A 13,912-nucleotide genomic window follows, 5' to 3' on the forward strand; every position below is an offset into this window, starting at 1 on the left:
TTACGCAGGTATGTCTGCTCTTCCCCCTGGCATGCAATGGTAATTCCACATAGTAACCTTAACCCTACAACGAAAATGTATCCAACGACCGACACAAAGGAAATTATCCGGTCTATCGCCCTCAAACCACATATATCAACTAGGCACATGACCACATGCCGCGATATCAAAATTACACCATTGTCTGCTTTACCCAAAGAGGCAAAAGAAAAATCTAACTACCCTAATACCTGGGATACGTCAAAACACTATGATATGCAACCTGATATGCTATAATAAAAACCTATATTAATATTTACAAGTATTAATCCTTGTGTTTCTGCGTAATTTCCCCTCCCAATTCTACTGCATGCCTTAGGAAAGTTATGGTCCACTTATCTCATTGTGATGACCCCCTCCTTTCTCCATCCGGGCCGGCTATAATAGTCTAATCCATCATCGTAGCAGTCTCGTTCAGGGTCGATTCTGGGAGTCCGGATTCCACGTAGAGCAGGTCTATGGTGACTTCTTCTTGAGGGATGACTCGTTCAAGGTAACGCCTCCTCGAAGCCACGTCTTGAAGATCTTGCAACACACGTCTCTTGGAATACGTCTCGACCTCCTACTGCAATGTTATGCCTATTTTAATCACAACATATCGATCTATACCTCTATACAAGGTTGAGGCTAGAATACTGTTCTAACACTCTGTAACATTTCGACCCCTGGTCGTCTATTCCCGTGTAACTATACACTCGCTAATTTGCGCACTTTATCATTATCTGTTACCAACCCTTACCGCTTCTCATGGAAGTCTATAAGTACAGCGTTCCTTTGTTGCCAATGAAATTAGCCACTCGCGACATCACTGATGAGTGTTTAAATATTATTACACTTGTGAATTTACCACAGGTAACTGTATGTATTAGTGATCCACAGAATCAAAGTTAGCACACCGTATTCATTACTCACGGCCTTTGTTTCGAATAATAAAAAAAGGTTTCTGCCGCAATACACGCAGACTCGCGACGCGTAGAGGCAGCAATATGATCGTCGACTGGATGCCCTTTTCCATAACTCTCAGCTCTTATAGGAGGCAACATACCAAGGGACGCTCGGGAATCCACCGAGAAACAACTTGAGTCTGGAATGCGGCCACTCCAGATCTTCCCACGGTGGTTCTGCTTGCTGCGTGTTTATTGATCTAATTATATATTAATAAACCTTGAGGTATCTATGGCTTCGTAAAATTCTGGCAATCATTTCCATCTTTTTATTTTCCTGAGAAACCTTCAAATATACAAATTATGGCTCGATTCCCGTAGTGTGGTGACCCTGTCTGCTCCCGCTTAAAATTCTGTTAGGTTGGCGCGGGACTTCCCATAACAAAGTCTCGTCTCTCCTTCTCTCTTCCCCACATATTCTTTTTCACTTGCACACAACCACACCCTTCCTAGGGAACTACCTTCTGGCTTCCCGCTTTCTGTATAGCGTCATGCCTTCACAAGCGGCGTTATATTGCGCAACATTATAATTGTGTTAAAATTTCTATTCTCTTGATTGAACAGAATGGTTCAATAATTGAAGAACTGTTTGTGAGGAAAAGGTAGTAATTTATAAGATAAAACTCTTGAAATATGTGCACAAACCAAACATGGTTTATGTTTCTTGATCTCATAAACTTGTTTCAGAAAAATGGTTACCATGAGTCTCCATTCACTGTACATCACAATAGCTCTTCTGCTTATCCTGCTCTCAAGTTGTGTCCACGGTGTCAAGGATGGCTTCAACTTGTATAAAGGTTAGTTACCGAGCCTTGCATAGTGAACTTTATTTAGAGTCATTCAATTTTGTAGTCATAATTAGCAGTGATGAGAAAAGTATGAAATAAAAGTAACTGGGATGAATTACAGTTAGCTGAGATATATTTTACTCAGTTATAAATACTGTACTTCGCAAAATGTGATTCTTTTAGAAAATGACTGACATTTTACTTTTCACGTGAGGCTGGAATGCTACTAAAGTTGGAAATGAAAAATACAATATTTCATTTTGTTTTTTATATGAATATGTATTAAGGCTAGGGGTCATTTGAAAATGTTTGTAACGCGACAAAATGTGCGACGGAAGAGACGTCACATCAGTCATCAGGCCTTGGTTGCCTGAGATGCTGTGGCTATGGATTTGTGTAAATAGAAGCTATTGAAACAGAAAGTGTACCATCAGTAATGTCACATTAGTCATTACCGTAGGCCTAGGTCGCCAAAGATGCTCTGTGAAATATTGCAAATAAATCATTCATTATTAATATTTGAGTTTCATTTATTGATCATTAGCTTTTCACAAAGGAAAAAGTTTTTTTTATAATAGAGTGGCCTGCACACCATGAAGATAAGATATTAATCACATGATCTCTGCGATGCAGAATAGTTATCGTAAGACAGACTTGCTGCAGACCAAAGCGATTGATCTCTGCTACTAGACGCTTTCCAGTCAGTTTCAATAATGAGCTCATCAAGTGGAGATGACATTCTGTTTGTATTTAAACAGGGTGACCAGACGTCATTTTTTTCCTGGACATGTACTACATTGTAATATTTCGTCCGGCATGTGGGAGGAATTTTCAATAATTCCAAAATGTTCTCCATTTATGATAATAGTAATTTCAGCTATCATATTTTGGTGACTTGCTTTAAAGTGATCTCATATTTAGAAATTCCACCATAAATGGCAAGTCAATAAGTTCTATAAATATATTCTAAGTCAACAAAGTGTTGTAAAGAAGATATGTTCATCAGAAAGATTAGGTTAAACAAATAATGGCTGTGCCCACTATATCACTTATTAATTGTTTATAAATTAATGATTAATTTTACAAATTAATATATCTCTCCCTGGGTGTGTGTCATAAAGTTTAATCTTTGTGGTGTGAAATTAAATATTTCATGAAATGAAATCAGTATACAAGTATTTTTTACTTTTATACTGGAGCAACATGTCCTTTTTCAGTTTATGACATCTGATCACCCTGTATTTAGTCTGCCTCTGTAGCGTAATGGTTAGTGTTATTAGCTGCCATCCTCAGAGGCCCGGTTCAATTCCCGGTACTGTCAGAATTTAAGGATGGCAGGAGGGCTGGTATGTGTGTTGAAATGGTACGTGCAACTCACCTCCATTGGGGGTTTGCCTAAAAAGAGCTGCACCACCTTGGGATGAGGACACGAGTTTCCTTTCCTACCCTATATTTAAAGACTGAAGGAAGAGAATAGAGTATTGGGTGCATCTATATAATGTAATTAATATAGTAATTAAATTAAAATTTGACTGCAATAGCTTTTCAAGCCAAACCTGCCAACTCGGCTTCACTGTAATCTTTAAGATCGTAATTCCATTAAAAAAATTGTTTTCAACATTATTGCGTATCTACTCCTATGTACTTTTTCTTGATAGGGGGTTGGGGATGAGGTCAAACGAATTTATATGACATGATTTTATGGCTAGATGCCCTTCCTGACGCCAACCACAGTTAATGAAGATACCTAACAAATACGGCGTATGGTCTCCGGAGAGGCTTCGAGCAGGTCTTTCTAGCAGTCGGCTTATAGGCAACCTGCATGTCTGTGAGGATAGGGCTCGATGTAAGATGATTTCTAATGATGAAGACGTCACACATACCTAACCCCTGAGCCAGATGAATTAACCAATTAAGGTTAAAATATCCGACCCGGATAGAAATCGAACCCGGGACCCTCTGAACCGAAGACCAGTACACTAACTATTTAGGCCCGGTTTCACAGTATACGCTTAAGCCTTGGATCGGGCTTAAGCGGTAGCTTAAACTCTGGATGAGTTTCACAGTGGGGAGTGCAAGTGGTAAGCCGAGCTTATCTGTGACTGGCTTAAGCTGTATGAAACTGAGGTTTAAGCTAAGGATTCAGATCAGATGGTAGAGCGCTGGCCCTCTTATAGCCCAACTTGGCAGGTTCGATCCTGTCTCAGTCCTGTGGTGAAGGTGCTCAAATTCATAGTTAGTGGGACGTAAAACCAATAACATTAATAAATAACTTATATTTCTGAATATATTTCGAGGCTCAAGAGACAAAAATGTCGGTCGGTCACTTGCTTTCTTGGCTTACGCTGCGTGAACAATCAACGATAGACCCCAAGTGTAAGTGTACGAATTGTAGAGCATAGAAACCTCTACAAAAAAGTCCGCGATGGTATATACCTATTTCCAACCGTTTGCCCTCTAGAAACGATGTATAACCTACAAGTCAATCAATCATAGGCTACGGATGTAAACAAAGATGAGAACTGAATCACTGCGCATGCGCAAGCATTACCAACTTCGGAGATGTTCAGCTTAGTAAAGCTGCACATGGTCCCCCTACTGTGAAACTCGTAGTGTTTAAGCCAAAGAGTAAGCCTTGCTTAAGCGGCGTGCGTGGCTTACTAAAGCTTCGGCTTAAACTCAAACCAGGACGAATAGAAGTACATAGTGTGACGACTTCTGCTGTTTGATATGTTCCTACACTACGTTGCGCTGGTGTAGGTAAACAGGGATCAGATGTCCCTGAACATGTGATTTTAAATGAGATCTGATGTGACCTAATTCGGAATTTATCGTTTAAATAAATTATTTGAAACCGTGTGTTTATTATTGTTATGTCTCAGGAATGTGCATTCTCTTTACTGACCGTTGACTGTGTTTATGTGCGATCTGTGTTTCGTGCAAATTAAGATATAGTGATCCTTGTTTTGAAAGTAATATGTGACAAATTCGTAGGAAATATTTTACATTTAGTAATGATTTAATGACATTACTTCTGAAATTGGTTCGTCAGTGTCTTAACGAATATGTCAAACGGGTATGTGTGTATAGAGCTATTTCATTAATTCACCACAAAATCAAACTCAGTTGCAATTATCAGCTATAACCTTAAAAAAACACATGTTCGACTGTTAGTGTACATGCTGCGTAATATAAACACATTAAAACTCTGCAGGCACCCACATGATGTTACGTACCGGTATGTCATACACATGTAATTCCTACATAACTACTTAAGTTAAATTATATATTAACATGCTCAAATTAATTAATCTTATCAGCACTTCACCCCATCAGTCAGTAAACTAGAAACCTTAGACATTTTTCGGGTGCGGGTATGTTTTGCGGTCGTACAAGCTTGCATTTCTTTCCGTACTTCTTTTGTTCGGAAATAAAATCGGCATCGTATGTAATGATAAATTAATTTTGGTACCAAGTCCTGAGCATGTTCAGTACAGCACCCAAGTCTATAAGAAACAGTAATTGAAGGTAAACTATCCAGGCATTCTTGAAATATTTCACCCCATATGCTTCTTGTACACTAATATTTTTCACAACAACTTCCTCTACATGAGAAAACATCAATAATAATTCACTCGATGGATAAATAAGATAGCTGGATGCATTAAAATATTCTTCTAGACTTCTTAGGTCCTCCTCTGTATTGTTTTGCATAGAACCAATACATGCTGTACAGCCTATCACTTCGCTTGCATGTTTAACAATATACCCACAGAACTGATGAATGACATTAATTTTTGAACTGGTGAAATGAGCTATTTGTTCATTTTCCCAACTTGATAATGGTGGACCGAGCTAGTTGGCCGTGCGGTTAGGGGCACGCGGCTGTGAGCTTGCATCCGGGAGATAGTGGTTTCGAATCCCACTGTCGGCAGCCCCGAAGATGGTTTTCCGTGGTTTCCCATTTTCACACCAGGCAAATTCTGGCGCTGTACCTTAATTAAGGCCACGGCCGCTTCCTTCCAACTCCTAGGCCTTTCCTATCCTATCGTTGCTATAAGACCTATCTGTGTCGGTGCGACGAAAAGCAACTAGGAAAAAAAAGATAATTATGGCTGATCAAAGGTAAGCGTGCTGTAATTTTTTTCCTGTGCTGTACTTGTGATTTTGGCATTCTCTTTGACAACCAACTTTTGCCATGGCTCTAATCTGACTGAAAAATTATGTTAAGGGTACTATCACTTTAAGGCAGATGTTGACGTGGGATAGCCTTCGACCACTTTGAGAACAGAGTGGGATCTTTTGGGGGTGAAACAAAAATGACGCTGATCATTCTAATGTTTATTGTAACCCGAATTACAACCCTGGACATTGCAAGTTGTAGGCATATTCACATGCGGTAGTAAATTGAAGCATATGTCAAAGTATACGTCCTGCATCTCAAATGCATAATCTTTTTCACTTTTCAGTTCATGAAAAGTTAATGCCAGCTATTTTGCACTTATACAACTGGAGAATGCATAAAACTACTGAAAGAGACCCCAAATTGTTTGCACAAGCCGACGAAAAGCGCGCGTACTTGGCCCTTTTATCGACAGCAGCGCTGCAGGTGGCGGAGAACATGTACATCGTGTCTGTTAACATGTGATTCAGAGGGAGTCGTCACACTATTAATTTCTATTCGTCCTGCTCAAACTGTGAAACCGGGCCTTAGTCATGGAGCTAGACAGCTAATGTATGTGTTCGGCTATCTAGCATATTTGAAAATTGTATCAAGGCGCATTATCATCCATGATAGCTGCCTCTGTGGATCCGTGGTAGAGTGTCGGCCTCCGGATCCCAAGATAGCGGGTTCAAACCCGGCAGAGGTAGTCGGATTTTTGAAGGGCGGAAAAAAGTCCATTCGACACTCCATGTCGTACGATATCGGCATGTAAAAGATCTCTGGTGATACATTTGGTATTTACCCGACAAAATTAATTAAATCTCAGCCATAGACGCCCAAGAGAGATCCGGTTTACTCTGTCTGCCATCTAGCGGACCTAGAGTAAAACGGAACGTCGAAATTGACGAGCAGACAGCCAGATGGCGTCAAATCGAAATGTCTGCACACGGTAGCTGAGGCCATACGATTATTATTATTATTATCATCCATGATTGGGTCTCGTTGACCTGTTGGCGTGTTAATAAATTACGTTATCCTGTGACTTCAAGATAGTTTGCATGGATGCCGGGACCGCTGGACTCCTGCAGGCACGGTGGTAATACCTGGCCGCATGCATATAACTTTTCCTCGTCGTTTGTCAACTTGTGGATACAACGACAATTACTTGACTCTCAGTTGTTAGTCTGGGGTCATCCTAGAGGAAACATCTATCTTTGCTGTCGCTGGTGGACGCTTAATTGAATTTGAGTAAAATAGGAAGAAATGGTAATGGAGTTTGACCCTGGTTGAGTTAATTGCCGTCTGGCGATAGGCCAAACATTTCTTGGATGATTATCTTAATTTTTCTTCCTGCATGACTGTAAGTAACATTGTCAGATATTCTTGATCCCCGAACTGAAAGCAAATTATGAGTACAGACCTCAAATTGAATTATGGCTGTATGGCTGGGTTGTTTGGAATGTGCATCTAAATTATGTTCTGGTGATATTTATTTTACTTCGATGATAAAGAAATTATGTTTAGGCAGAACTGAAATTGTGTTCCAGGTCACTGTAATATTGTACATCGTAGTATACTGGTATGCAGCCGGTCTAAGAGAGACTAAACACACTTTCCAAATGACCACTCTCAAGAAAAGATTATGTCACATTTGTGTTTTCATGATTTTCAGGCCCAACTATTTAAAAATATTAATTCAAATAGAAATAAAAGGTAGGTCTCTGATCTACCAAACACTAACCTAGCTATGTTATTGTTAGCAGTCAGTAGAATATTGAAATTTTGTGCACTACCATCAGCATTCTAATTGCTTTCAGACTTACTACGAGGAAAAAACGAAGAATCTGGAGACAACAAGGATGTTCAAGCCGAAGAATCCAGCCCAAGATTCTTCTGTAAGTTCATGAACATATATTACAGAACAGTTATATACAAGCACATCTACAGTGAAGCTCAAACTTTCTGATGTTTAGTGTTTGAAGTATATCGTATTGAAATTACAACGTAATATATGCAAGTATGTTAGTTAAATTACCTATCTCTTAAAGATCACACACAATAACAGTTTTTATATTTTTTAACAGTAGAAACCCTGCAGTAGGTATGCAAATAGCATTACTGAGGCTCAGCTTAACATTGCCTGAACTGTTAAAGATAACCTCAAACCGTGAATGTAAGATCTTAATAATTGAACCATTTGTTTGGCATTAAACAACAAGTGCAACAGCCTTTGTCATATTACATTAAAATAAACATATATTGATATATTCCATATAGACTAAATGAGCTAACTACAATGATAAAACTATATACACCTCAAAATATCTTACATGCCAATAGATACAATTTTAGATCAATATAAATTTATGCTCTGTAAAAAGTACACAATTATATTCAATTAAATTGGCAGATATGCAAGTAACAACAAATTCATTATAATATTGAAAAAAAGTCCCTCAGCGATGCAGTGAAGCTCTCAGTCAGTCCATTTCAGCTCTGAATCCTGGTAACATCTGGCAGAGGACTCTCATCCAGTTCAATGCATTGTGGTCATTGAAATGAAATCAGAACAACAAGAGAAAAAGAAAGTTAAAAGATATCATCCATGAATCCAGTTATACATAATACATTTAAATAACTAGATATATCTACATTATATTTAAGCAAATATGGTGGAAGATCATGCCAATTCTGAAGATATAGAAACCTTAGTATTATGTGTTGGACACATGCTTGTACATAGTTACTTAATTGGGCAACACTTCACCATGCATGGATTGGAATTGGATATTACTCATATGCCATTAATTCTTGCACCTAGTATAAACTTACATTTTTGCATTCCATTAACCGATTCTTTTAACAAAGCACAAAAGATTTGGATTTGCAAAGCCTCGTTGACACAGGTGAAGCTGTGGGTAAAAGCTAGTAGTATATAGTTTATCTGCCAATTTGTTTTAAAAGCAAAGAAAGCATATAGTTTCCAGTGACAATGATATTGTGATCACTGCCATGGGACCTCCAGTTTTATGTGTAATATAAACCACAAGGGTATGACTTTTCATTTCAAAAGTCTCATAAGCTTTGGATTCAAACCACAGCCACATTATTATGAAGCCAGTGAATTTGAACAAGTAGCACAAAAAATTATTCTTTCTATACAAAACTACACTCATACCATTGACTAGGAAAGTGTGTTATAGTACAAAAATAACATGATCTTACTAACAAGAGATTCCCATATGAACTACAGTAAAAAATTAATAAATATAACTGCATATATATGTCCCATCACTATGTAATCAACATATTCGTTACATAAGTTTTCTCTTGAATTCCAACTTTTTCTTCATATTTCCCTATCAGAAACTTGTACGTGCTCTTCTTTATATCCTTACTACAACCCCTAAATACTCTTATAACCATTTGGAGAGATCTGTAACCTTTCTTAACAACCTCATTAATATGATTACCCTAATGAAGATCATTCCTTACAATAACACCTAGGCACTTACAGTGTTCCCCGAGAGGTATTATCAACTGATTAACACAACAATTAAAACTGAAAGGACTCTTGGGAAAACTTACAACTTGACTTTTCATCCCGTTTACATTTAGACCATTGTTTCCTGTTAATTTCATAACATTGTTTAATTAAGTTCTCCTGCAGTCACTCACATTCCTGATCTGTGATTCCAGTTTTTTACTTACATCATTTATATACCGGGCGGTACAGCTGCCCCTATTCACTCAGTTTTATCCAACTCGCAGATTATAGCCAAACCTAAAATACCTATAGACCTTGGCTACTCACACCAATATTTGGTCTTACTATGCCTTCTATAGTTCATTTATTCCTGTCAACGAAATCAGCATTAATGATAAAATACCGAATAATGGTAAAGAATCATGAAAATTCTGCATAAAAAAATATCATTTACTGAGAATATGATGGCTCAATGACTAGAAGTACGGTAGTATTGGCATAACAGCCATAAATGACACCTCATGATAGCCCAGTGGGCTAAACGTTACAGGAGGAAAATGGTGCTTGTTAGCCGGAGGTTAAGAGTCCGATGTAGGAAGAATATTTTTATTTCATTGTTAATGCTCATGTGAGTTGCATGGTTGAAGACAAATCTAAATCATGATCAATTTTCATATTGTAGGTACTCTCTTTGCAGTAAAGTAAGTTATTACCGACAGAGCTTGTGTATGGCCATTTGATTCATGAAGCAAAAGTTTAAATGAGCACCTCTTTCGTTAATGCAAATCTGAGCACGGTGGAGGAGAGACATTCTTGCTTGCTGCAACGTTTGTGATGGAACCTCCCTACAGATTTCAGTGATGAGCCGCCATAAAGGATTCAGACTCTCTGGCTCCTGTTCATAGACTTTTTCTTTGAAATAACCCCAGAGGAATAATCTAGAGGAGTAAACTGGTCATGTGACAGGACCCACCTCATCCAATCCATCGTCCAGGATATGTCCTATGCAAGTGGTTTCATACTGCCAACGGCCAGAGTGGAGGAGCTCCATCTTACTTGAACCACATCTTTAACTGTATCATAAGGGAGACACCCTTTAATAAGAGCGTGAAGTATTTACGAAGAAACTGTAGATAGCGTCGCCCCGTGTAGTTTCCTTTGAAGAAATATGGTCTAAATATCTTGTCACCTATTATCCCGCACCACACGTTAACGCCCCATTGTAACTGAAATCAAGCTCCCCTTATCTAATGTAGATTTTTAACACTCCACTAATGGAAAATTGTGACATTTAACAGTTCCCGTCACTACAGATAATGCTTATTAAGAAATCTGCATCAGCTTGAACTCTTTGCAATATCCATTGCAAAAATTCTATCAATTTTTGAAAGTTATCTCTGTGAAGTTCCTGGTTTAGTTGTTGATGGTAGGGGTGGAATTTATGGCTGTGCAATACGCGCAATACAGATACATAACTGATATTCAGTTCATTTCCAATGGCCCATGAGCTTGTATGCAGGTTGTACGTAATTGCCTTTTGAACAGCTTCTTCGTTATTTCCAGACATCACTGGTGCATCCAAAATGGGGGGGGGGGGGTAATGTACGAAAGTACCACATTCGAAATGTATCTGCAGTTGGCAGCCTTCGTCCAGGAAATCGTTCTTGATACAAGCGTCAGGCTTCTTGCGAATTCTGCCTTGCTTCCCTATAAAGTAGTACCATATTCACACAATAATCCCACGAATACATAATGTTTGCTTTTGCACTAATCGTACAGTAGCTGTTCGCACTTTGATGCAATGATTACGATGTGCTGTTTCATGTGCCTGCAAATGAAGTCTAGACCGCTGTTAGTCATTCTTAGAGTCCAACGTGCGCAGGGCAGATATTCCAAGAACTTGTGGAACAGCAACTACCAAACTTCTGCTGAATGGCAGAAGAGACTCACGAAGAATACTGCCCGACAATGCCTTCTGTGAAGAAGACACCGCCACCTGGTTTCAACCTCCCTCGTAAACTATGGTCCACACTGAACAGGATCCTAACAATCCACGGGAACTATGTAGCCTTCCACTACAAGTGGAACAGAATCCCAACGCCTGAGTGTGACTGTGGCGCTACACAACAGACAGTGAAGAACATCATCGAAGAATGCAGGACTAGAAAAATACAATGGCAGTGCTAGTGACTTTGCTTTTGCGACTCCAGAGGCTATAGACTATATAAACAATTTAGACATACGTATATAGTGTAGATCTTATAACAAAAGACGCTTGTATCTCTAGCCATACGCTAAATAAAATAAATGCCGGTAATAACGTTGCTTGGTATAATGGGTGTGTCATAATGCTGACAATAAATGCAGTGGGCTTCATTCATTGTAGCCACTTACCTTGAGAAAGTCGCATGTTATCATTCCCTTCTTATGTATGCTTTGTTTGTAAAGGTGAAAAATGACTTTAGAGATTTACGGAAGTTAAACTGTAATTACGAATGCCTTTACGAGTATACTACAATAATAAAATTGAAATGCTCGTAACTAGATTTGAACTCTGAATCCTTGGCAAAGATCACACATTGGCTGCAATTAGTACTATAGGCCTATAGCCATTCTAGGTGACGAGGAGTAGGTCTCGTAACTTTCTACTAATGGAATAATCCAGCCTGTTGCTACAAAACTGATCTTGTATGTTACAAGTTCTGAACTCGATTGTGCAGACATGTCTATCTTGCCATAAACGTCACAGTGTGCTAAAGAATCATGTCTCTCTTAAGCCCAGATAGTTGCAACCATTCCCTACGCTTATAGTGTGTACCACTGATCTCTATACATGGATCGCTGATGCCAGCTCTCCGCTACAGGAGAAAGTACGCCAAGTTGAGTGCGCGGTTCGCCATGTTGGTGTACCCATCCTAGAGCTCTCCTTATGGGGGAGCAATGATAATATAATCAATTTTAAACCGCAATTAATGGCGCATTGGAATAATTAAAAATATAGAGACATGTTCACTCAAAGGATAAGGACATTGGGAACACCGACAAGTCATTCCGAGGTCAGTAAAACTCCGGGATAGCGATAAAAATGAGTGTATAATAACGGCCGACAAATATTAACTTAGGTGCTAAATACATGCAGTTAGCGATCGGTAATACAATAGGAGTGGAAAAACAGTTTCTGGAAACGTTGCTGTAAATTTTATACATGTATGCCACGAAATTATGCATTCTCAAGGGGAGGTATGACTGAATTCTTCGTATTTTGAGCCAAAAACTCGGTTTTTCTTTTTATTCATATAAAAAAGCCCTATTCTTCCTGTTTCAGAAAATGTTTTTATTTTAGTAATTCCGACTTGTTTAAAGCTTGTAGAAGCCATTTAATATGAGCCCGCAGACATTTAAAAGCGCAGAACTACACCCACTTCTCCTGTAATGGCATAATGATATAGTTTACTGTGTGTTTCTCGCTGGATATTCAAGTATTTCGCTGCGTATTTGCCGTAGAAGTACACTTCGGCATGCTGACAGTCACTTGTTTACTACGTAATCAATACAATTACGTTATGTTAGGAAATTTTGTAACTTGAACTGACGGAGAGAATGTTGTACCTCTTCCAAATAGTACTCAATTTATATCTGCCACACACGTATACTTTGATAGTTTAAATATATTATGTTTTTGTATTATTTATATTTAGGAATTCGTATTTGTGTTGATTGTAGTAGTACAAGCATGGTTCCCTTGTTTGTTTGTTTATATTTTACTAACATGCAGAAGTAACATGTGGTTTCAATTCAGCGAGTGAAATATCTAAACTAGTGATTTCTCATTGATGTATTTCATCTTAATTCCTTTGTAAATGTGTGGGGTATTGTAATAACACAGCACAGAACACCCGTGGAACTATAATCAAGAGGCCTGGCGTCACTGAACTGAGCATGAACAAAGCAAGTGCGCTCCTCGTTGTCTACTGCACCGTGCGCTCGCTGCCATCTTACTACGCCAGTCATCTTCTATTCAGCTTACTGCTACCCAAGCTACCAGCCATCCATGTATAGAGATCAGTGGTGTGTACCCATTACTTGGTTCAACGAGTCCAGCATAATGTATCAGGAGGAATTCTCAATGTATTTGTCCATAGTCGGTGCTTACATGGCGATATTTATTATGCCTATTTATTATAACTTCCTTAGAAGAATATCTGAAACTTCAGAAAAGTCATCTTTTTGTAACGGATGCCTAAGCAAGTATGAAATTAAAATTAAAAGAAGGCAGGATTTAGGAAGGGTTTGAACTCTCAGTGCTCGAAGTAGTTTATCCATAATTCCATGCAGCTACCCCCACCGTGAATGTTCACCCATTAATACTATGTTTCAAGAGTAGAGCGGAAATTCTCACTTCGAAAAGTTTCTGATGTGTTATAGCCTTATGGCCTGATTTTAGGCCATTATTGAACTCTCCAACGGTAGTAATTACATGGCAAAAGCC

General features: G+C 38.7%; 1 protein-coding gene across 2 annotated transcripts in view; it reads left to right on the forward strand.

Moving 5' to 3' along the window:
• Nucleotides 1-13,912, forward strand: part of LOC136857947 (uncharacterized) — a 177,972-nt gene that overhangs the window by 82,010 nt on the left and 82,050 nt on the right. For both annotated transcript variants that reach the window (XM_067137071.2, XM_067137072.2), the window contains exons 2-3: nt 1,671-1,780; nt 7,754-7,831. In XM_067137071.2, coding sequence (XP_066993172.1) covers nt 1,675-1,780; nt 7,754-7,831 — 184 coding nt within the window. In that variant the 5' untranslated portion in view covers nt 1,671-1,674. The remainder of the gene's footprint in view (nt 1-1,670; nt 1,781-7,753; nt 7,832-13,912) is intronic.

Source organism: Anabrus simplex, chromosome 1 (assembly GCF_040414725.1).
Source record: "Anabrus simplex isolate iqAnaSimp1 chromosome 1, ASM4041472v1, whole genome shotgun sequence".
Classification (NCBI taxonomy): domain Eukaryota; kingdom Metazoa; phylum Arthropoda; class Insecta; order Orthoptera; family Tettigoniidae; genus Anabrus; species Anabrus simplex.